General features: G+C 39.6%; 1 protein-coding gene across 1 annotated transcript in view; it reads right to left on the bottom strand.

The window, feature by feature from the left end:
- Nucleotides 1-9,373: 9,373 nt before the first annotated feature.
- Nucleotides 9,374-24,573, bottom strand: part of pcbp3 (poly(rC) binding protein 3) — a gene marked incomplete at its 3' end in the record, with an annotated part of 32,447 nt that continues 17,247 nt past the window's right edge. Inside the window, exons 3-13 of the mRNA XM_080038726.1 lie at nt 22,473-22,496; nt 22,331-22,363; nt 21,987-22,103; nt 21,263-21,394; nt 18,884-19,012; nt 17,241-17,315; nt 15,824-15,865; nt 14,431-14,509; nt 12,374-12,426; nt 11,654-11,823; nt 9,374-9,410 (exon numbers count right to left, since the gene is read on the bottom strand). Of these exons, the coding sequence (XP_079894852.1) occupies nt 9,374-9,410; nt 11,654-11,823; nt 12,374-12,426; nt 14,431-14,509; nt 15,824-15,865; nt 17,241-17,315; nt 18,884-19,012; nt 21,263-21,394; nt 21,987-22,103; nt 22,331-22,363; nt 22,473-22,496 (891 nt within the window). The remainder of the gene's footprint in view (nt 9,411-11,653; nt 11,824-12,373; nt 12,427-14,430; nt 14,510-15,823; nt 15,866-17,240; nt 17,316-18,883; nt 19,013-21,262; nt 21,395-21,986; nt 22,104-22,330; nt 22,364-22,472; nt 22,497-24,573) is intronic.

Raw genomic sequence — 24,573 nt, 5'->3', positions numbered from 1 at the left:
TCAGAGGTTTAACTCTGATTAAGTACATTTCTGCTTAAATGCATATTGTGGCGGCCTAATGATTAAACATAAATTAAAATCAAAAAGAATGGATCGTAATTTAATTTTGAGCGGTGATGTCAGACTTTTGCCTAACCAATTGGGGAAACGCATCAAAGGCACGAGGTTTAAACTCCCAATTAGCGCTCAGCTCCGCCTGTCAGCAAGACGTTTCCCATCAGACATTTCGCTCCCGCAGCCCGTGGGGAGCAACTGCAGCGACTTGCTCCAGTGTCTGTGTCCGTCTTGATACCGCGGGACTTCAAAGTCTCAAGCAGCCGAGCCGCAGCCAGCCACGGGTGCAAGTGGGACAAAAAGTCTAACCATAATGCAGTGCGCTCAGCAAGACGAGCGTCATAATTGCGCAGGTCTTAGCAAGACGGCGACAGGTCGAACGAGCCTATTTATTTCTCTTTTGCAGATCAAAAGTCCAATCAGAGCCCGGGGTTCAGACCTAAGGTTCTTCCCTACTGGAAGTTAGCTTCTGATTGGTCCGTGTAGTCGTTAATCTAACCTTGTAAGACTAGCCATATCTCACAAGCGTATTCTCCGATCTATGTTGACATAAATGACCAAAATAACCAATCAGGGACTGCCTTCCACTAACTGATGGAAAGTGGGGAGGGCTAGGTTTGAACGGAGTCCAGATTGACGACCACATGAACCAATCAGGGGCTGCCTTCCACTAAAACACAGGGCTGGGCTCCTCCCCACGGAGATTGGAGAAAGTCCAGACTTATCTCCGGGAGAAAATGTGAAACTGCTCTCTTCGTATATGTTTTCAGCAAATAATAAGATACCTGCTTATTGTCCAACATAAAGCAGATTAAGATAACAACTAGCTGATGAACAGATGTAAGCATTCAGCAGCTAAAGAGCCCACTCTCATCCGTCAGGACAGAAACAAAACCGACTTGAAAGGAGAGTGAATATTGGACATCCATTTTTAATGTTGCAACATTGGCACTTCAAACGAACGTGTATTTTCACAAATATCTGCTGGTTGTAGGCAACTGCTAACAGATATGGAAATGTCAATTTTATGATATCATTTCAGTGTTTTTGATTTTTCCTCTGCCCCCAAAGTAATTGCTATAAGTTGAGTGAGCGCACGAGAAACTTCAGTAAACACTGGGTCATTTAAAAAGAGATTGACATCTTCTTAAATGAAGTGAATGTCATCGTATCAGGTCATGGAATGTGAAAAGCCCAATTCGGCCTCCCTTTAGCATCAGACGCTTTTATCCAAATGTTCTATATCCAGGTTCTTTCGAGTGCATTCATTCGAAATGAAGTCAACATGTACTTTGGCATCATGAGGCCAGACGACAGGGGACCAGAAAAATGAGCCAATAGGTCGAGGCTCATTCTTTAAAGCACTGCAACAAGATTTTAGGTCTTCAAAAAGTAAACGTTAAAATAATGAATTATGGTTTTGGACTGTCTGGAGCATTTTCAGCGTGGTCACGTCACACCACCCACCTGATGCTCAAAAAAACAGTTATGCGAATATACGAATCAAAGCTTCCTCTACATACAAAGAACAATAGAAAATCGTATTCATGTTTTTTACAAGGGTATATTTTTGATTAAATATGATTGGACAGAGGTTTTATCTGTAGCCCTCAGCAGTGACTACGTAAGTGAGTTTGTTATACACACTATGCTAAAGACAGGCAAGATGGTTTTCATAACATTTGAAACACTAGAACATCTAATTTTCTTAATATATGAAACCTCCACCAGAGGGGCTTCTTCTTTTTTTCAACACACATGTTGCAACAGATGGTGAATGGGACCTAGCACCCCAGAGGAAAGCAAAGTGCGTCCCATGAGCTGTTAATTAGAATGCATTCATTCTCAAATAATTCTTCATGATTAGTGTTTGGTTTGCTGAGTACTCTCCAGTATTTATATTTTGGATGCATCATTCATTGCCAGCCATTGGATTCGTGAAACATACTTTTCTTTCTTTCTTTCTTTAACCTTTATTTATACAGGTATATCCCATTGAGTCCGAAGACTCTTTTGCAAGGGAGACCTGTTCCCATTCATACACTCATTCAGTATGGAGCCCTGAAACTGACAACATTATTAGATTATAATTATTAATAAACTATTCAATTAATAATAAAATGTTAATTTAAAATGTTAATTTAAAATAATAATAATAATAATAATAATAATAATAATAATAATAATAATAATAATAATAATAATAATAATAATAATAATAATAATAATAGAATGTGGAAAAACAAAAAAACAAGTTTTAAACATTTAGTTATCCTTTAAAAAATGCATTTTAATTTAGTTCAATCAAATTCTGATGATATGCTATAATCAGAATTTGATCCATTCACTCCAGTAATGTGTAAATTATTTCATTCTATTTATCTGTGTGGACAGCCACTGTAACAGAAGCTCAGCTGTATTGCCAGGGGAAATCTTGAGGGCGCATGTTTTCAACTGGCTCAACCAAAGAAGGACCGGCGTGCCATGCTTGATAGGCCAACACACCCAGGGGAGCCCAAGGAACTCTGAACTCAGTGAGAAACTTTCAAATGAAATAACACACTGAGATAGCCTTTTCAGCTAGCTAACTAGAACCGCCTAAATATAATTTGGAGCTTCCTCTTTCCCTGGAAAGGTTTTCAGTGGTTAAAGCCCAGGGATAATTGTTCTTTATTTAAAATTGGTGAATGTGCTAAATGCCATCAGAGACTTTCTGGGAGCAATCAAGATCTGCATAGGACTAAGCACAGTTAACAGCCATGGAAGACTGTTGCTGGGGACTTATGGAGCTGCATTGCCGACAAGGAGACCTGTTGTGGCCTCTGAAGAGTCATGTGGTTGATTTGCAACATACCTGCGGACCATGGCATTCTATGTAGCCCGGCCTCCTGTGCACACACTCAGGGGGAATGGCAGACCATACTGTCCAATTAACAACATTTACCCTTTTAGATTAAGCTAGCATTTGGTAGTCCCTTCCATTTCTTACATGATCAGTTTTTTTAATTTGTATTAGGGCTGTCAAGAAGCTGCTTGAATGGTACAAGAACATACTTTGAAAACTTACATGAAAAGAGAAAGAAACACATCACTGACGGTCTGATGAAAACCTCAACGTCATCAACCTCATAAATGTAGTATTCTTTGCAGGGAAGTTACCATGGATTGCATCACATTGGAATGTGTTCATGTTATTGTGTCCAACCCCTATACAGTCCTATCTGTTGTTAAAGATTCAGACTGAAATGATCTGAAATGTCCTAACATTATTATGTCAAATATATAACACTTGTTATCTTCTCGATGTCCAAAACAGTGTATCCACAGAGAAGGGATCAATCATTCATATGCAATAAAACCTATTAAAAATGTACTTTAATGATTAAAAATAGCTTTTTCCATCAAAAGCAACACTATATAATCTCTCATATCAATAGAAACAGTTTTTCTACAGCACATTCACGTTTTATAAGGTTTCTAAGTGGTGGGACACTTTTTGTCACCACCGTCAGACAATCCATTACAATGTAAGAAAATCAGCCAAAATAAGGGGGCAGCTGTCACTATTAAGGACCTCTTGTCGCATTCTACCTCTGCAGAGTACATTAGAGTCAGACAGGCTCTTATAAGTGTTGCAGTTTTAGAATATTTTACATTCTAAATCTTGAAAGTCCTGTGTCACAACCATGCTACGCCAACACCCACTTACAATTTCTGAATAGTTATTTGACATGTTTCGATCATTTTATTTTCCTGAAGTAGTTCATACTAGGGTCAAACTTCTAAATATGAAAGTGAAAATGAACAAATATGCAAATAAGTTATCAAAATGTACTTATAAAGTAATGATAATGAACATAAATAATTACATAAGACATGTATGTATAAAGTTACTCACAATCAAAGCTTCTCCAAGGCTTACATGGATGGAATGGATGACGTGAGATGACAAAGGAGATGTTACACCGTGTGGATCTCTAGCTCAAATTACAGATCAAAATGGCTGCCGATATAATGACCGATCACGTGTCTAACATAACGTGACTCTTATCAGCCAATGAGAATGAACACATATTATTTAACTACAAAAAGACTGCATACTAGTAATGGCCTGCAGGGGCTTTAAAATGCCTAATACAAACTCAAAACAAGTAACATTGATGCTTTATTGATTCAGGCTAATGAAACACACCTGGAGGAGCTATTTAGAAACCCATATAAATGTGCTCTTGAGAACATATATACATTGTATGTTCTAGTGTTCCTACTAAAAAAATCAATTACTTAATTCATAATTATCAAAAGCTCATGTTCCCTATATCCCTCATTGACCAATCCAGAATCCACTGTATCTGGTTCAGGCTAATCAAGATTAACTGCTGGCGGCTCCTTTACTGAAAAGTCCCTTCTCAGTGGACATGCACTGGAGGTCTTGAGTTTCCACATCACAGCTTATATACAGTAATTGCATGCTGTTAAAGACCTACTTCACCGGTGGAATTATGAAGGTGTATGTGAACTCTGAGGTCCTATGTAGTATAAATGTGCAAAAGATGTACACATCGGTTCCTCCTAGCCTGAGAAAAGGCAGAAAAAGTGTTTTATGGTCTCACTGTCTAACCCTACATTTTCCCATGCGTGACATCACACATGGTAAAATGTAGGGTTAGGAATAACAGAATAGATGGACCAAGGGAAGACTGAGGAATGACTGAGGGAAGAAAAACCTAATTCATTAAATTATAATAGCGATTTTATAATGATAGAACGCCAGTTCTGTATGGGTGAAGTATTCCTTTAAGAATGTTGAACCAGGACTGGTTTCCACACAGGCTGTTTTGTCACAAATTCATCTTGTATGTAGACATGTTAAACTCAGATACAAAGTGAACTCAGAGAAACCTTTTCCCCTTCAGCAGGTGAATGTGAAGCAGCCTCTTAGTGTCTAACTGTGCACATACATCATTCTGTACAGGGAGGTCAAACTACTGTAGTATGAAAACACACTTTGGGCTGGAGGGTTAGTATTGTATTTGGTACTTCCTCCCACATCCCAATTTTGTTTCAGTTCGGAAGACAGGCACTGTCGGTTTTAATTAATTTCTGTACTATGGTTCCTTGTCGTTTCACTGGCTGATAAGCTGACTGGTGTTTGAAAACTTGTCAACCAAATTCCTTCTCTTTTTAGTTTAAAAAACATGTTTCACTGCAATGGTTCCCTTGAGTGTGTGTGTGTGTGTGTGTGGTAATGGAGGGGGGGGGGGGGCATGCATCTGACAACCCATCCATCCATTTTACAGAGAGTTTGCGGGTGACGTTGCACTACAAATAAAGTGAAATTGACTGAACTTGCTCTACTGGCTTGAAGAAAGGAATACTTTTGACTTTCTCAAATGTTTACGGTTAGCACCAAAAAATTAAAAATTGACAAAGTCCATGAGTCAAGGGAGAAAACACAAACTTTATTCTCGTCTTCTTTTTACAAAACATTTCAGCGTCATCCTCAATAAATAATCCATCCGCTACAGACCTTCAAGGAGCAAATGATCAAACTCAAACATTATTAAACACATTTCCTCAAACCAAATAGCGTTGACCTTATTTCTTGTTGATGCTCTAGCACTGTAACAGAAAATATGTGTCATTTAAATGACACAAGCAACAAAACAAGGAGGTGTTTGACTTAAAACAGTGTTGTAAAATGATGGAGCGGTGCCATGGCGATGCAATGCATGGTGTATGAAAATCAAAATGGCAACTGAAATGTTTCCAAATTGGTGACACTGCATCTTAAAGCTCCCATATTATACACTTTTCGGTTCTATTATACACCATATTATATGGTCTTAGTGGTCCCTAATACGTTTTTCTTCAATTGTTTGCTGAAAAAAACTTTCAGATAATTTATTGTACTATGCTGATGTTCAGCTAATCTCACAATGGCCTATTTTTTTAAAGAGCTGCAGCTCCCCTCGTAAATATACAATCTTTGAGCTGCCCCCGCCCCCTGTCCGGAAGCGAAGCCAGATACGCATCGCCCTCTGTCTGTTTGTAAACAATGATGACGTATAGCCTGTTAGCACAGTTAGGTTTAGCCTACCCATGAGAAGAACCAAGTCTAGTGCTAGTAACGCACTTTGAACAGTTTGACATGACCTATCCTTGTCTACATGAAAGACTATGTTCATACAGATGCACTGACAGCCACACGCTAATGGAAACGGCATGTTCACAATAAAAATGCTGCAAATGATGGTGGCTACTGCGAAGCTAGCTCAGGAGCTAGCTGCTAACAATACCACTAAAATCAGTGAAAAAATTATCTTCAAAGTCAGACTTCTTCAGTATACCTTCCAATCCTTTGTCCTGTTAAAAACAAGGCATTTCCAGACTTTTATGAGGAGCAAAAGCTGAATGCTTGTCCCAAAGCTAATAGCTATACACCAGTCAGGCAAAAATACCAGTAAAAACATTTATTTCACTGTTTGAAAAAAAGCACAAGTAGCTTCCTATCCGTTGTGTTATTAAAAACGAGGATAAATTAGTGGATTAGGCAACATTCATCATGTTTTGCCGTACTACAGGCATCTTGTCGCTTAGCAACAAGCAAACAACATGGGGGTGAAGGAATATTTTTCGAGAGGATCTCGGGGCCGTGGACCAATAAGAAATAGGGGGGTGGACTGCACAGTGGAAGCTTCTGGCTTTCCAGTTTTTGACGTCAGAAACGGGGAGAATTCTGACTTGAGTATATTGGGTGGAGAGGTGGAGGGTTTCAGAAAAGGGGAGAGTGAGAAAAGGAGAGAGCTTTCTTTTTTGATACTTTGGCAGTCTGTAGGCACACCATAGACCCATAAAGAAAAGTGCATTTGCACAATATGGGAGCTTTAAATGGCACACAACCTTGGACCTATAAACGCCACCATAATGGGTACTTCACAGATAATATGAAACTACTTTACAGATGAGAACATGTAGATGAAGGAAAGCGTTTTAAGGACACATTAAAAACCTCACTAAGCTATTCCTCAGTTTGTTCGTCAAACACATCTGATCTGGATGCAGCCAGATGAGCGCAAATGTACAGATTTTACATTCATAATGTAAATGTGAAGCAATATGTAAATGTAAAATGTAGATGTACGAATGTAAATCAGTCTTGTTTCAACACCAGCAATGCAATTCTGACTCAGAATGTCCATACTTATGTTGAATTCTAACCAAAAGCCAAGTACCTAAACCTAAACTATGGCGATGCAAATAATATTCCCCAAACATCCCATCTGTAACATCACAGGAAATATGGCGATCCAGACTTTAGGAACACAGTGTTTGATTGTAATGGATTAAAATGGTAGCTACCTACAATCAGCAAAAATCCGCCATTAGAATAGCTTTATTTTTCTTGCCATGCTTGAATGTGATTGATATAGATATATAGATTATTTTAATTGTATAGCCTACATTTTTCAGAGTTTCAGCTAATTACAGGGCCATTCATATCATTGCAGAAAATATGGGAATGTATTGGTTTAGGTATATATTTCAAACTTAAAATAATAGAAAATAATCAGAATACATAACATTTTGCACTTATTCATGCTTCCAACATTAATAAGGGTTCCCGATGTGACTAGAGACTCCCAAAGTATGATTAAAAAAACAATCCTCTCGTTTCTCCACCTCCACCTTTCTGAAAACATGTGTTCATAAACCTGTCAGATTTCTCTCCCCTTATGATGTCATAAGAGGAGAAGTCATGCCCCTTCATTACCAACCTAAGTTAGCATCATCTTCATCTGTGATAAGCACACTCTAACTGGCAGTCAGATTCAAACCGGTAGTTAGGATCAGGGCCAATCAGAGAAGAATGGGCTTTTTGGAAGGCGGGGCCCTTTAAAGGGTTTTAATCAGAGTATGGCATGTGTAAGTTAGCGGCTAAAACACATTTTCAAATACATTCAGCTTTAGATTGAACAGGGATATGGGTTGGGCGGGTGTGCATCTGGGAGTAAGGGGATGTAACAGAGACACACCAATTGGTGTAACCAAGGAGATACTGTATTCAATGACACCTACAGAGACACTCATACATACACTATATGTAAGGCGTGTGTCTTTCTTGATTGTTTAACAAAATCAAGCTGGTCCCTTGTACAGAAGATATATACAGTACATACCTCACAAAATATGTATTCAATTTTCATCGGTTATTCAAACACACGTGTTTTTCACGCTGTAACTGTCAACTAAACTGTGCCAGGTGTCTGTATGGCAGGCAGCTAATGAGAGCCTCTCCTCCCAAGAGTGTTTGCCCTTTTGACGTACTCTGATACACCTCCAATTGCCTACACATGAGTGCCAATATACACTTGGCAATGATCAGACCTTCCTATGTGGCCCTTGCCTATTATACATACATAAATGCCATAGGAAGGCTGGATGATTTGACATGATTAGATTATTGTGCCGTATAGTTGAATAGAGTGAGCCTTTATTTATAGCACGCATTTAGATTTCACCCTTGGCTGCAGTCATTTATTTGGCTTATTTTAATTTTTTCCACCCAGCTCGGAAAGACTGATATTGCAGTACCCGTGAGGTCATTTCAAATTGGAGTGAGAGTGACAGATCCGGTGCATAAATAGACTGTCCACAGCGTGTTCCATTCCTTTTCACCGTTCAGTCCACCTTCCTGCCTGTTTGATATGACAGTAAATTGAAAATGCAGTGACTGTATTGTGTCATGCTGATCAATCTATAGTGTGTGCATACACCACAGACAGGTGAATGTCAACAGGCAACAATATGATGAATCTTGGAACCAATGTAAAAAATAAACTGGAATAGAAAAATCTGGGTTTGTGTCATGGAATGCACCTACTTGTTTATGGAATACAATTCTGGCATATTAATTTGAGGTAGAGGAATTGGTTTCAATTGTCCATACCAATGGTTAGATTTATTTTAAATTTACCTTCAGGTGCCTGCAGTGCAAAACCAAAAATGACAGTGCTGAGTTTGTGTTGGAACATGGCGAAAAATCAAAGCAGTGCAGTGTGTGAGATGCCATGGAAGGTATCTAGAGTGTCAAACAAAGAAAAGTGACTTTTCATAAACTAAAAACAACATAATTTGCATAAATGTGAGGAAATCTTAATAACAGTGCAAATATGCATGTCAACAGTGAGAACTAGAGACGATGAAGGTCAAAGTAGAATAAATATCAGGACACAGTCAAATACAGAAATGAATAGGCATAGGTGCAATGCCATTCACTCAAGGGTTATGTGATGCACTGAGGGATGATGGGTAGAAATTAGAGTGTGCCCATCCCTGTGACTTCAGACGTCAGCCTATAGAAAGGTTCGGGGAAGATTGGGGGTTAGGGGAGGAGGAGGGAGGCAGACAGACAGAGAAAATAAAAACAACTGTGAAAGAAGGAACTTTCGCCTTGTAAAGTTATGCTGCGGTTGGTTGGTTGCAGTGGTTGGCTTTGTGGTCCAATCCTTACTGGCACCTTTTTGTCACATATTTGATACCATATTGTCATTGTGCCCTTTCAAACAAAACCATATGGTAACATAACCATACAAACCCCCTCATGAAGCCATGCAGTGGACTGAAAAGAATGGTGGTGGCACGAAATGTCCAATGTAGAAATTGCTTTATTCCCTGACAGAGGCATCACATCACTCTTCCTTCTAACAGCAAATACTCGAGTGGCAGTCGTGTGTTCTTTTTTTTCTTCACTTTTTTGTTAATTTTACATTTTTTATTAATTTTACTCTTTCAAGACAATGATACAATAGGACATAATAGGTAAATGTATCTAATATAGCAATGACAAAAAGAAATACAATATTATTCTTGGAATGAGGCATGCTAAATAAATACATAAAGGAGTAGTTTGACATGTTGGGAAATATTTCTTACAAAAAGTAAGAAAAGCAGAAGAGCAATACGAATCTCATGTTTGCACGTCAATGCCAGGAGGTAGTTAGCTTAGCTTAGCATGGCGTAAAGACAGGAAACTGATACAGTATATGTGGCCAATGGCACCTTTTGAAACTCAATAAAGCCACACAAATTCCGGAAATTATCCAGGGAATCTGACCCAGAGTGAAAGGGGCTTGATTTACATTTGAAAGATTAACCATTAGTGTAAAAATGGCAATTTACTGTTGGGTTTTACCAAGGTGTCTTTGACGCAAGCAGTGACTTCTTGTCATCAATGTTAGTACAAGTGTGTGTTACCAGGCAACTATGTTGAAAAGTAAGTATGATAGGTGTTGCTATGAAGATTGTGTTACCGTTAAACAAAACCGGGCTTTCTGCTTCCAGTCTTTCAATGCTAGGCTAAGCTAACCATCCTCTACATCTAGCTGCATCATCAACTGACAGAGACGACAGTTGTATTGTTCATCTTATCCAAACTTAAGCAAAAATAAATAAAAAAAGGAAAAATTAACAATGTTTCCCCAAAATGTCAAAACTATTTATTCAACGATACACAGGCCTACATCCATTTAAAACAAAGCTCAGTGTTGTTAATCCGACTTGTAGTATAGGTTTCCCCACAGGCTTATGCCAAAGGAGTCTAGCGGAAGTTCCATGGGATTACACATAGAGGTTAATCGTAAAGCGGTGGTTTGGGATGTAAGCCTTCAGTAAGCAGAACCACATGTGGGGTGACTTCAGGATGCAGCCATGGATGAGGGGTCATTCCACATGGCAGCCACGTCCCTGAACCTGCCATTGGAATTGTGGGGAAAGCAATTTAGCCGTTAGTTTTGTCAGCAGGACCGCTACCCTTTTAAGAAGTTAAAGACATGAAGTCTTGTTTGGAGAGTGTGTGGGTTCTCCTGTTCTAATGCTGATAACATTTGACCTTGAGGCGTAAGTAGCCTGCGGACATTTGAGGTACAGCTTTCTCAGATTTTAGGATAATACATGTATGTTCTCCGTTGATAATGAATTAGTGGCATGGCGAGATAAATCAGATGGGAAAAACTTTTCCTTTGGCATTTTACTAGTATATACAATCTTACTATCCAGCAGCTGTTTATTTAATCTTTGGTCTTTTATCTTTTAATTTAGTAACGTAAATTAGTTTTACATGTTTATCACAAAGATTTTAACAATGAACATTCCAGACTGAGGTAGGCATTAAACATGTCATCATGCAAATATACAGGTTATGTACAAAAACCCAGTTTATAGTCTTTGTATTTATCATTAATCCCATGAGCCATACTGTACTTTAAAGGAGGGCACTCGCTTACACTTAATTCATTTTCAAGTATGCATTTCGATGTGAATAAGGAACAAAAAGACAGGAATGAATTGGAAAGTAATGAATAGCCACTTTAGTCAAGTATACTGTATGTCCCTTTGTCCCTGACAGATTGTGTGCATTTCCTGGCAAAGCGACGGCGTACCAGTGTGGTGAATGGAAGAACTAATCTAGCAAGATATATTTAATTCATTTCAAACGGCACGATAACAGCTAGCATTGTTCATCACTATAACCTTGGTCATTCGTGCTGTTATGCTTTAGATTGTGCTGGAGCCCAGCTGTTCAGAGTGAAACGGTTACCTGGCATTGATGAGATACTGGGCCAGGCTGATGTTAGCGGGGGTTCCTGTGATGGTGATCTGGCGCTCTGACGAGCCCTCCATGGCGTTGGCAATTTTGATCTGTGCCCCAGACATCTGTCGGATCTCATTTATTTTGGTTCCCTGGCGTCCAATAATGCAGCCTATTAGCTGGAAAGAATGCAGAACCTTTTTAACATGAAGCCTTTGTTTTCCTGATACACTATACGGTATATGTCAAATGGGTTACTGTAGGTAGACTACTGTAACACATTTGATGATACAAATGGGTTTAATGGATGATGAAATGGATTAATATCCCATCATTCAGGAAATTAACTTTAACGGTAGGTAGCGTGGACATTAGAACAGCTGACTGGTGGAAACACTAAGAACTTAAGTTTGCAGGATCATTGTTGGCAATGTTTTCAAGCATTGGTTCTTATTAGATAAACACGTCTGAAGAGGATTATGGCAGAAGCCTCTGCTATTTGAAAATATTTTCCATATGAGTCAACAAGAATGAAAGCTGCCATCCACCCTCGTAAATGTGTATAAGTGTGCTCAGTGACAACAGTCTGAATAATTTTAGTTAGCTTACTATATACGCATACACTATAATATTTTTTGAACAATTGACATTGACAAGTTTAATATTTTACAACATGCTGCAGCCTGTATCTCTCAGTCAGCTCTCTCAGGTAAGCAGTAGGCTACTCACATCATTAGGAATGGTGAGTTCATGGGTGCTTGCTGGTGGACTGGCATCCAAACCTGGATTAGGGAGCAACAGAACAAGAAAGGAGATTGGACTTTAAAAAGTCACTTTAGGAGAGGGGTAACTTTTAAAGCAACATTTTTGGAAATAACCTTATTTGCTTGATTGACGTTGTTAGATGATATGATTGATACCTTTATATATTCAAAGTGGAGTCAGCAATTATGCAGAATGCTTGTTTTAGTCAAAAACGGTAGAAAATCTAGTGTTAATATACAGCCTAGGATCTTTAACCCATTGATGACTATGGCAATCTAGGATGCATGTCCTTAATGCCTGAGGGTTTTCTGAAAAAATAGTACGAATTGTCAAGTCTACCAAAACCTTAATATCTAAGCCTGTGTAGCACATAGAAACATGAAATAAAATACATTTAAAAGTTAAGGTTCACAGGTTTTATTTAAACATGCTCCCTTAGCGCTTACAAACCAACAAATATTTCTAAAAATCGTCAAAATTAGATGAATTAGAAAAGTATTAAATATATAGATGCAATGTGTTGTGTGATTTTCATCAGTAGTCTATAGTAGACCTTGATTCTGCGCACCAAACGCCACTAACTGTTCTGTCGCCGACATAGCTGGCGTATTTTTTTTTATTATTTTGTTTTATTTTTTTATTTTTTTTATTGACATGATTTTCGGCAAACCACACAACTTTTGGGTGGTCACGTGGTCTTAAAAAATTCAACAAAACCCACCTCGTGTATTTGAACCAATGACAGTGCATTCTATGCTGGGAATGCCATGAAAATTAGATAAAGTAATAATGCTGCGCGATGCAGCATCAGGCAGGAGAGCCAATGTGGCATCGCGCAGCAGCCGTCATCAATGGGTTAAGTCGCCATGTAAACAAAGGGGGCCACAGTTACATGCCCTTTAACAGAGCCTAGGCTGTGTATTAACACTTGATATTTTTGGAACAAGCATTCTCCAGAATCGCTGACTCCTCCTTTACATAGGCCTACAACGTTGCAGAAAGCAGACGGTTAGCTTAGTATATCAAAAAGACTGGCTAGCATGATTATGTCAAAAGGTAAAAAGATTTGCCTACCAGCAAGAAAGCAGAGCTACACTAAGCTAACCTTTACCTGGTTCCAGCCTTATGTTATGTTTAACATACAAAAAGTAATACAATATGGATCTCCCCAGCAAACTTTTTAAAGGTGTCAAAATAACTTTTTTTTTCCTCACGATCCACAACCTATCTGGAAACTGGTTTTATTTTCAGCCCACACAGTACGGACAAGTAGTAGATTGTGAGTGGAAAACTGTGTGTGTGTGTGTGTGTGTGTGTGTGTGTGTGTGTGTGTGTGTGTGTGTGTGTGTGCGTGCGTGTAATTTGATAGGATGTCGAAATAGATATGACACTGAAATGCATTTAAATAAGGGGGACACTTTCTGAAGAATCATTGTTGATTTATTACATCTTTCAATTAATTATGGTAAGCTTACCTCCACATACTTCTAGTTGTAAGGAACAAAGACAAAAATCAAAGACTGGTGTAAGCCTATTAATTCAGGAGATATCCAGATGAGTGTTTGCAAATATATAGAGGGTATGATAGCCTACAGGAGGAAGATTGTATCAGGGTCCAGAGTGACACAGTTCAATTCAGATGGGGAGGGAGATTGATTTGGTTTTGATAGCACAATGTAGTGAGTGAGAGTCGAACGCACCTAAAAACTTCCTCCAAATGTGTTGGAGGAAGGATATATCCTGTTGCCAAGTGATAATGCAAATTTTTAATACATCATTTTAAAGTGAAGCCTAATTTATTTATTTTGTTCCCTGGCATTATATCAGACAGGGCCAAGAGAAAAATAAAAACACAAAAATAAAAAAATAAATCAAAAGAAGGAGAGAAACCACGGGGACCAAGTCATGCTGTGCCAGAAGAGAGATTAGGTGGAGAAGGTAGGGGGGAATAGTCAAATGAATGTTTTCTCTGGATGCAAAGAGAAGGAATCTACAGCTAAAGGGACCTCGTGGGTACGTACCAGGGAAAGCAGGGGTGGTCTGTCCGAGAGGGGTAAAAGGGGTTTGCTGCATAGCCAACTGGTGGAGCTTGGTCAACTGCTGAAGGGGTTAGGAGGGAAAGTAGAGCTAAGATGTTACTGTTACACAGGTCGCACCACGAAAATGAAGCCAACCAAAAAACTAGAGTGAAGAAAACGGTGAGGAGATGGAGGCCATGGTGGAGGACAAAAAAAAGTAAGGGAAAAAAGAGACATAGAAAGAGGATGGATTGTCTGTCATGGAGTTGCTAGGTTACTCGATCTTTTTTTAAATGGATGTTTTTGTTATTACATTCAAGCCATGACCATCACAAGTTGACACAAATGTGATTAAGCCTGTCAGCTCCACAGAACTCTCTGCATTTCTTATATATGGCAGCGTTTACAAACTGGTGTCGCCCTCCCAGACACGCAGGAGGCGCAGGAGCTCAGAAAAATCACAAGAAGCGCCCACGAAATGTTTCAGTTGTCGATTCTCCTTCTCAGAAAAAAAACCTGGATGCACCAGCAGCATGTATAAAATCCATGCGTGATCACCGAAGGTTTACCTCACGTAGACGTGCCGAGAGTGTTGTTGTAATAACTCAGAATTCCTCATGGGGGCGAAAGAAGTTACGCACTTTAGCTTTAGACAATTGTGAATCTTAACAACTCCGCCCACAAGCACCTGACCTAAATGCAGAAATGTCTGTTTGCCCCCTCATTACCATAATGTCCTTCTAGTTGGCGTGAGTCAGAGAACTTTTGCTATTTTTTCGGTGCCAGTCAAGGCAGTCTCTCTTCGCCGACATGGTCACAGGATGTACACCCTCTCTGCTGTAATATCATTTCCATCAGGAGCGGGGGGAAGCGACGGATGCGCTCAAGCCTTCTTCTCATTTTAAAGAGGTGTTTTTAATGAGCGTGGAAGAGGGTTTCAAGCATCCTACTTGAATGATTGTACCGTCAGCCACCACCTCCAATGGCATCAATCACTGCCCAACTTTGAATTAGTGTATGTGACACGGACGTAGCGGCTCTTTATATGCTCTCGCGACAAAGATGGATGAAAGGCTTGATATTAATGGAGATGATACGGTCCGGTGGAATTAACGGGGTGTACACATCAAATCTGCCATTATACTGTCATTGCCTTTATCACTATGATCAGCTGTCAGTGTTTCGTTACTGTATCAACTAGATCTGCTAAGGGGTCCTTTCCGGTGGCTAAGTTTTAGTCCAACCTTTTTACGACAAGGGAGTCGTGATTTATGATTTACCTCTTAAATCGTGTCCAAGTAATTGACTGTCTGCCACTTTATATTTAATGATATATAATAAAGATACACTGCATTCATCATTCTTCAATAAAATTAGAAAGGAACTATGAACTCACATCTGGGTGGGGTATGGCATATTGTCCCTGAATTGTGTAAGCCTGGAAAGATGAAAAAGAAACACATATAAGGGATATGAGAATTTGGCATCTCATTCACAATACATTACAAAAACATAAAAAGCTTGTTCCGTCCTGTGCTCTATTCATCACAATGTGCACTATTGTAGCTCAAGTGACATAGATAAAGAGTTGATTGCAAATGTATTCTGATAGTTTTTTTAAACCATAAGTGACTTTAAAGTGAACAATCTTAAGCATACTCCTCTTTACCATATTCAGAGCAGTAATCATGATATGTAGATGAGTATGAAGTGCAATGAGAACGTGTGTATGCCCAATTCTTAATAAAAAGTTTAGAACAGTGAGTGTCAAACAGACAATGTCCTAAAGTACATCATAAAGTGCACTAGACTCAAAAAGGTAATTGCTGTGGTCACTGTGGGCACTTTGTTTTAACTGAGAATAAGAGCAATATTTCATGTTCTGACAGCAGTTGTTTTAAGATCAGATCCAGGAAGATTGTGCACCATAATTCATGACTAGAGTGGACCCAATACAAGGGAAAACTGCACAATCTAATGGATTTAGTAGCTTCAAAAATCATATTGGACACTAAACAAAACTGAAAAGGCCCATTTTATGGACGTATTGGGTTGTACGTACAATATTGCACAGGTATGTGTGTGTGTGTGTGTGTGTGTGTGTGTGTGTGTGTGTGTGTGTGTGTGTTTGTGTTTGTGTGTGTATAATGTGTTGTCTAAAGGCTTTATTCAGTGTTGTGCTACGTTCCATTTACCGAACAAATACGTCAAATTTGCACAAATAAAAGAATAATTGGAGTCATTAAAGGTAGCGATCTGCTGTGTTTTTCAATTGTATTGCTCTTTTTTCGCTACATTTTAAAACAGCTTTTAGATCTAGAACCAAATGATCGGCATTAGCTGGATGTACTATAGCATGTGTTGTGCATTGTGGCTGGCGCTCATCGCCGCCGAATCACACATAATGGTGATATGTATGCGCCTTATTTCCTGTGTGCCCAACCAAAGATGACATAACATGAACTGCATACACACATCAATCACAGCCTCTATTATCTCCCTAAGCCTTTTTTCTGTCGTCTGCCTTTGCTTGTGACAGCGGACAAGGCATACCTATTTGGGTGATTTGCAAGAGGTTGTGTGTCAGGAAAATGTAAACCTAGCTCATTTTAGTGCTTGAAACGACTGATGTTGTAATTTCCAGTTATGAGGACAGTCCCATTTGTGAAAGTGTGTGCTGGCATACAAATGTGCATATCAAAGAGTATAAATGCTCGCAGTGACAGGCAATGAATGGCTGATGCTGCAGTTAAGGTGTCAGATTGGCTGTAGGCATAAACAGACAAGCTACAGCCAGCTATCTCAGCTCTTACCTGGCCACCCGAAAAAATGACCGGGGTGGAGGCGGGCTTTGGGCGATATGGGATGGTGGCACCTTTTGGTGGAGACTAGGAGAAAGGGGAAGACAGAGGAAAGTCAGCACGGTCTTACTTTGTTTGAAAAAAAGGACTTATTTAAAAAGGAGTAGACCAATATTAGAGTTAGATGAGGATCTCTCATGTATAAATCTAGCCACTCAATGTTTCACACCCATGCACTAACCAAGTTTTTTTTTAAAGCATCAAATCCATTTTGAGATTTTATGGGGCCAGACTATTTCTTGGCCGAAAGCAGTGGCTTCATGTCAATTACTGAGCTTTAGAAATGCTGGTACACATATTTTGTCTGCTCCCCCGGTCTCTTATCGTTATGTTTAGCTGGCCTATAGCTTCATATTTAATGAACAGATAGGCTAAGGCTAGGGGTATTGTTGATAGTCTCATACAACTCTTGACAAGAAGGCTGACACATTTCCCTAAAAGATAAACTACTTCATTCAATTCCTTTGCTACTTCTAAGATTTCCTATTTGCCTGATTTGCCGTGTGTCATGTCATGAAAGAGGAGCAGAATGTTGATGTTCAATAATCCTAAAGGCAAATACAGCTGAACTTAATTCATTCAATCTGGGCAATCACCTTTCCCAGCTGCTTCATTGTGTCGAGCTACATCAGAGACACAGCAGGGGAAGAGGTAATATTGTTTCCCTGCAATTAGTGTTCTGACTGTGCAAAAAGTTTTAATTTGCTGGCAGCTGTTAAAAACAACAGAAATGTGCTGTTCGTGAAGACAAAAAGGAGTCGTGGAGCTCTGAGGTATTAGGGGTCTCTATGGGTCTCTATTCACACAGATGAGTACAAATACAGTGACCTGAAAGGTTGAACATCACTGAATAAATGCATCACCACGCCTCGATTTTTCTTCTCACAAATGTATTTTCCCTACGGTGGCAAGGTAGTAGTTCAAATGAGAAAGCGGGGAGTTATAGTTTGCGAGCTTACCATAACGACACAGCATATTCTTTATTCATGCTGTGCTACGGCATCTAAACCTACTTAGATGGCTTAATCAGATTTCCCCTGGAGCTCCCGGCCTGAAAAGGGAGGAATTTTTCACCGGGGATATATTTGCTTTCAATAACATACCAAGAATCCTTAATGTTACGGAAACAGAGAGGCGTTTTTTTCCTTGTCAGTTCAGCTGAAAAGTTGTACACAGATGTTCTAATACTTATCCAACTCTTCAACAAAAACAAGACAGAAGTCACCCTGTATTACACAAGTAGATTGTTTATCAAGTTGACATTCATGCACACCGAATGCCAGGTGTTTCTGACCTTGCCCGACTAGGGACAGGACTGATCTGATCCAATATCGGGTGTGATATGGCTGCAATCCACCAAGCCCAACTTGTAACTCGTGGTGCCATTTTTTTTAAAACAGCAAAAATCCATTAGTGAGAAAGTTACTAGCTAAGCATGTTGCATGGGGGGTCTTGTCGGAAACGTCACTCAACCCTCGTAGCCTCAAACTACTCAATACCGCCTTCATGGGAGGTTCTGCTTGAATACGTAACGTCATTCTTCAACAAAAACTGACACTTCACAGCTGTTTTGCTAAATCTGAACATAATCTTACCTCCAGCATGACCACACAGATCTGTTTGACACACTGGATAATGGCTTCTGGGGTCCCAGAGATTGTCACCGCACGTTCTGTAGAGTTGGGCAGCATGTCCCCTGCCACCTGAACCTGGGCTCCTGTGGACTGGAGCAGAGTATAGGAGACTTTGAGGGACTTGCAAAGTTCACAAGTATTCAGTGGCTGTTAATGGTTCTACAGGCACTCACTTCAGTAGGGCAGCATGTATAGTTGTATTTTGCTTGTTACCAACCCTACTTATAGTGCAGGGTGTTATAAATTATAACTGTACTCCACTCCTGTATGTTTGTTCAACTGTAAGATACACATCATGATGAATATGGTATTTAGTTTGACCTCTTCTGTGTTAATGATAGAGATAATGCTAAAACCGGTGGCGGAATGAGGTTCTGCTTTGGGCTCCACATCTTCTGCTAGATTTTACATTTTTCCAGACGAAGTTCACTTTCAACCGCACTTTTATAGAGTATGTCCACTGTGGTCATTAGGGTACAGCAAACATTTACTGGCAGCTCTCTATTTTATGGCTGGGCTAAATGCCTTTTGGTAGGTCCACCACTTTGGTCCAGATTGAAATATCTCAACAACTATTGGATTGCTTTGCATTTTTGTGAAGACGTTTATGGCTCACTCATCATACTGTAGCACCACCAAAATTTGGGATTTTAGTGACTGGCTGAAATTCTGGATAGATTGTTATGGAATTTGGTAAAACTATTCATGGTGACCCCTAAGAATGATAATCTGACCACCACCTCAAACATATAGCACTCATTCACATTCACACAAGGCAATATATTTTGTCATTTCAAAATTAAAATTGATGTGTTGCCAAAGCCTTTATAACCTAACTCACACAAAATAACACCACCAACCAATAATAAATATGATATTGGACAGTATCGGTTTCAGCCAATGTATAAAACCCAGATATCGGATTCAGAAGATATTCGGAAGTAAAAGATAGTGGAAGAGTGCATCTCTAGTCTCTGACCACATCCAACGTCACAGCTGGGTACGCTCAGGTGTGATCTGCTGTACTTGAAACATTGCTGTGTTGTAGCTTAGATCCAGAGGCGGCCCGAGGCATAAGCGAACTAAGTGGTCGCTTAGGGCCCCCTCAAAAATTATTAGTTTGTGTGTTTGATATTAACATCATCTTATGCAAATGTGAGTTATCATACAAAAAAAGGAATAAAATGTTTTGGTCTAGATAATGAATAGCCTAAAAATGTAATCAGTTCATCTGGGAGGTAATCTGAAATTATCTGATCATGTCACGTTCACATCCATGCACAGTGTGTATTGAGTTTATTTAAAAACAATTGGAAATGGGGCTGCCCTCAGTTGCCCATGCACTGTGTATAGTCTATAGCCTATTTCAGCCTTGTCTGTGGAAAAAAAGATACAGTAGCTGGACAACAGAGTTCTTCTGCTTCGTTCCTCTCACTGCATTTAAATGCATTCACTATATTACAGAGAAATATGTCCCGTAAAAGGAAAAGAGATCCAAGCCCATCCCAGAGGACCCCGCATAATATTTTATTTTATATTAATATTTTTATGGAAAATCCATGTGTCCTTCTTCAATAGCTTCTAATTCATCTGACCCAGTGTCTCCAAATTATTTGTTCACACAAAATTTCTCAGATTTAGCATCTTAATTTTCCTCTCAAAGTGCACCAGATTCATGCATTTCACTTTAAAAAGGTTAAAAAAATCTCCCGGGGGGGGGGAGAGTCTGAATCTCGGCTGTCTAATATTTTCGCACAGCTGCACAGTGGAGTCACTAGCGGAAAACACTGGGTGTGTGAATGATATTTAACAAAGATCTATAGTTTCAGCAGCGCTAACATTGGAGAGGGGCCCCCTAATCATAATTCGCTTGGGCCGGCTCTGCTTACATCACTGGTAGCACAGGATGTGAGAAAAGCCTTTTGTCACGACTTGTTAGCAGTCCATGTAGGAATATATGTCCAGCCTGGTCTAGAGAGGCATTATTCATCTAAAAAGCTGTTGAATAGTTGAATAGAAAAGCAACAGGGCTCAGTCCGTGCTCATTAAACTGGAGATGCAATGCTCGTGTTACTGTAGCTACGAGGACAGAAAGACGTGCTGGAAGCCACCATTGTATTCAGTATTACATTCCTTCATACTGCATTATCAAACAAAAACAAACATAAAAGAAACGTCAGGACAATTTTAGAAAATGAATTCAATACATTCCTTCATTTTCATATCCATCCTACTATAAATGTATTCATAAACCCCTAAACAGTGAGGACGTATGGAGGTTATTATGTCTCGTATAACTGTGTAGCATTTGTATCCATTAAAAAAGGTGTCATATTATACCTCTCTCATTTCTTTTATCTTGGAGCCTCCTTTTCCTATGAGGGAGCCACACTGGCTGGCTGGCACGACAAGCCTTAATGTGACTGGGGGCTTGCTGGTTGCTGGGCTGTTGCTCATGGAATTGATTATGTCCTGGAAAAGAAGGACATCTATCTCATTTCATTGTTGTCATATTTTCTCAATGTGAAGGAAATGAGCTGCTTTTTATGTCTTTTCAGTTCTGTCTGTAAATAATGAGCGCCGTTGTCTGACCGACCGGATTTGAGCACAGTTTAGGACACAGCAGTGGGTCTCCGCTGTTGGCAGTCCCAGTTACAATGCTTCTGTATATCAATTAGATGAGGAATAATAAAGTCAGGACAAAAATAGCTGAAAGGGGTCACCTATTATTACAGCCATCAGATACAAATACCCACCACGATCAAGGGACTATGTGAACTACAGTACATTAACCATTTCTGTTTCCAACTGTGCAAGAGTTGTGTTATGATTGTGATACAGTAGCCCAGAGAAAGATTGTTGTGAATACAATGAAATATAACTCACTCAATCATCTGAAATGACAGTAGGCCTACCCCATGCAGAAAGCAGGTAATTGATGTGTACATAAATAAGGGAAAAGTACTTGAACTCTCTTTGGGCTTCATTAGTGTATCATTGCCCAGGGGCTGTGCATATTTTATTTATAAATGCAGCTGCCACCAATCGAACTGTATTATCATACCTCCTCGAATTTGTACGCAATCATAGCAAAGGCCTTGAAGATGGTGTCTGTTGGTCCAGTGATGGTGACAATCCTCTCCGGACAGTTGCCCTCAGAAATATTGATTCGCGCTCCGCTCTGGAAAAGAACAACACGGCCATTTAGTCAGCGTGAGACCTTCATCTGTCAATCGTTTTCTGTCATTTGAGTAATTTATTCACCACTAATAAACTAAAGAAAACTTTTAAATTAAAAAGTTTCATGCATTTCAAGCGATGTGTAATGTTGATCGTGCTTATACTAAATCAGTAACATATTTTTATAATTTAGTTATTCAAATAATGATTCTTTCGACAGAAACCCACCTCTTCTCGCATCTTTTTTACTGTTTCCCCTTTCTGTAAAAAAAGAAATAAAATATATATAATGAATATTTATTAAATAATTCAAAACACGGGTCAATATATATATAAATTAACAAGGATGTGTGATAAAAAGATAACATACCTTTCCAATTATACTTCCAACTTCCTGCAATTAAAAAAAAGGGAAACAATTTTTTTTCAAATCATTCATTAAATAGGCTTCTGGGTAAATGGACAGTGCAAAAAGTACAGGGGCATGCAGAGGTTACATGGCCCAAGGCTGCACTTTCCACCATGCATGTTATCACTCTTCATGGCATTAGCATGAGCTTTGTTTGGCACTGCGGGGACAGGGCAGAGGAGTGACGCTGGCTGCAGACGTCAACACTCCATGAACTCTCCCCAGTGACTGTGAGGGTAACATCCACTGTGACGTTCAAGCTGCAGCCCTGGATCTGCCTTAACCATTCATAACATAACATTCATCATGAACATAATAAAGTCAATTTTGTTCAATTACTCAACAAAACATTTAGAAAAGATTCTAGACCAGATGTAGCCTGGCTCCGCCCGCCTACCTACATCCGGCCAAATGTCATTTTCCCTTCAGTAGTCAGTCTGGTGATGGGGCGTATTAGTGGGATCCTGCTCGAACAGATTTATGTGTGTCCAATCAGCGAACAGAGCGAGTGGCTGAGAACGATGACGTCAAAGTCGCGCTCCAGTTTCAGTTGAATGCTGCGTTCCTTTATACTCGGAAGAAGGAGATTTCCGACTTGGTAGTTCCGAGTTCCGACCTGTCTGTGTTGCAGTGCATCTGCTCACGAAAGTATGGACGCCGACAACCTTTCTTGTCCAAATAACTAAACATTAGGCTCTAATAAGTTACCGTTGCCAGGTACCGGTAGATCCATAGACCACAATATGTAATGAAGTCGGAAATTTCCGAGTTCCCTGTCCAACTGGAACGCACCGCCAGAAGCCGGCTCATGACACACGTGATGACCAAACATTATGTGATTGGTTGGCTAATCCAGAGTGGCACTGGGCAGATCCAATAGTTTTAAACTTCAACAGACACCCGCCTCCAAGTGAGTGAACGTTTTCCAATTACAGCACTTCTAGACCTTCTGTACAAATGAAATGAAGTATGATGGTCTGGTTGGACCAGGCTAGACCAGATGTTGTCCAATCAAACTTTTTGTTACTCACTTCAAATCACAAATGTTTGTACCACATTGTCCATTCACAAATTATCTTTTTATATACGACATGATTTATTTCCTTTTTTTGGTATTACCAAAAGCCACTGTGTAAACTATAATGGCATGTTTAGTTATTCCAGCTCTTAAACAATGATACATCAATTACATTTTTCACTTTAGGGAAAATCACACCGAAAACTGAGAAAACAAAATGAAAAGGATCATAATATCCCTACTCCGACAAGTTCTATGTCCTCCGTTAATCACTTCTGCTTGGTGATAGACCAAGCGGACAATGTTCTCCAACTTTTCACCCAGCGCAACCCAATAGCTTCTCAGTTAATAGAAAGAGTGTCCTGCTGCTGTGATAAACAGAGCCAGACCTGGGTCATGCTGCCAAAGTTCCCCGTGGTCGTACATCTATACTGGCTGGCTCTGGAGTCAGACTGGGCCTGTCTGGGTGCAGGGTTATTCAAACAATCAACAGGTCACCAGTGAAGGCACACACTATATGAGTAATTGAGCAGCATACTGCTCTCTGCACACAAAAAGGGGATGTTTTGGGTATAGTCTTTGTGGTGCATACCCCACCAACATGGGCAGTTCAGAGGATAGCCGTCGTGTGGGGTTTTGGTAATTGCCTAGACCTCAAGACTTAGGGTGTAAAGGTAATAAATTCTGATAATTTTCAGGTTCATATTATAGTTTAGGTTTCTAATAGAAACTGTGTTCATGGTGTAGTGTCCAAAAAAATGCCTTTTATGTCTCACAGTGCATTTGCCAAATGTCCTCTTTTCATCTTCTGTCTGAAACACTCTTTTAGAAGATGTCTCTTTAAGCCTCATCTTCCAAAATGCCAAACTGCACTGATTGGCCCTGAAACTAACTGCCGGTATCTGGGGGTGTTCTTAGCACAGGTGGAGATAGTGCTAAGTTTGGTTGGTAATAAGGGAGCGTGGCCTCCTCTCCCCTTTATGAAGACATTATTGGAGCAAAATCTGACTGGGGTTTTGGAACATTAGTTTTCAGAAAGGTGGA

This window comes from Ammodytes marinus (assembly GCF_949987685.1).
Source record: "Ammodytes marinus genome assembly, chromosome: 12".
NCBI lineage: Eukaryota > Metazoa > Chordata > Actinopteri > Uranoscopiformes > Ammodytidae > Ammodytes > Ammodytes marinus.
This window is presented reverse-complemented; position numbering and strand designations above follow the sequence as displayed.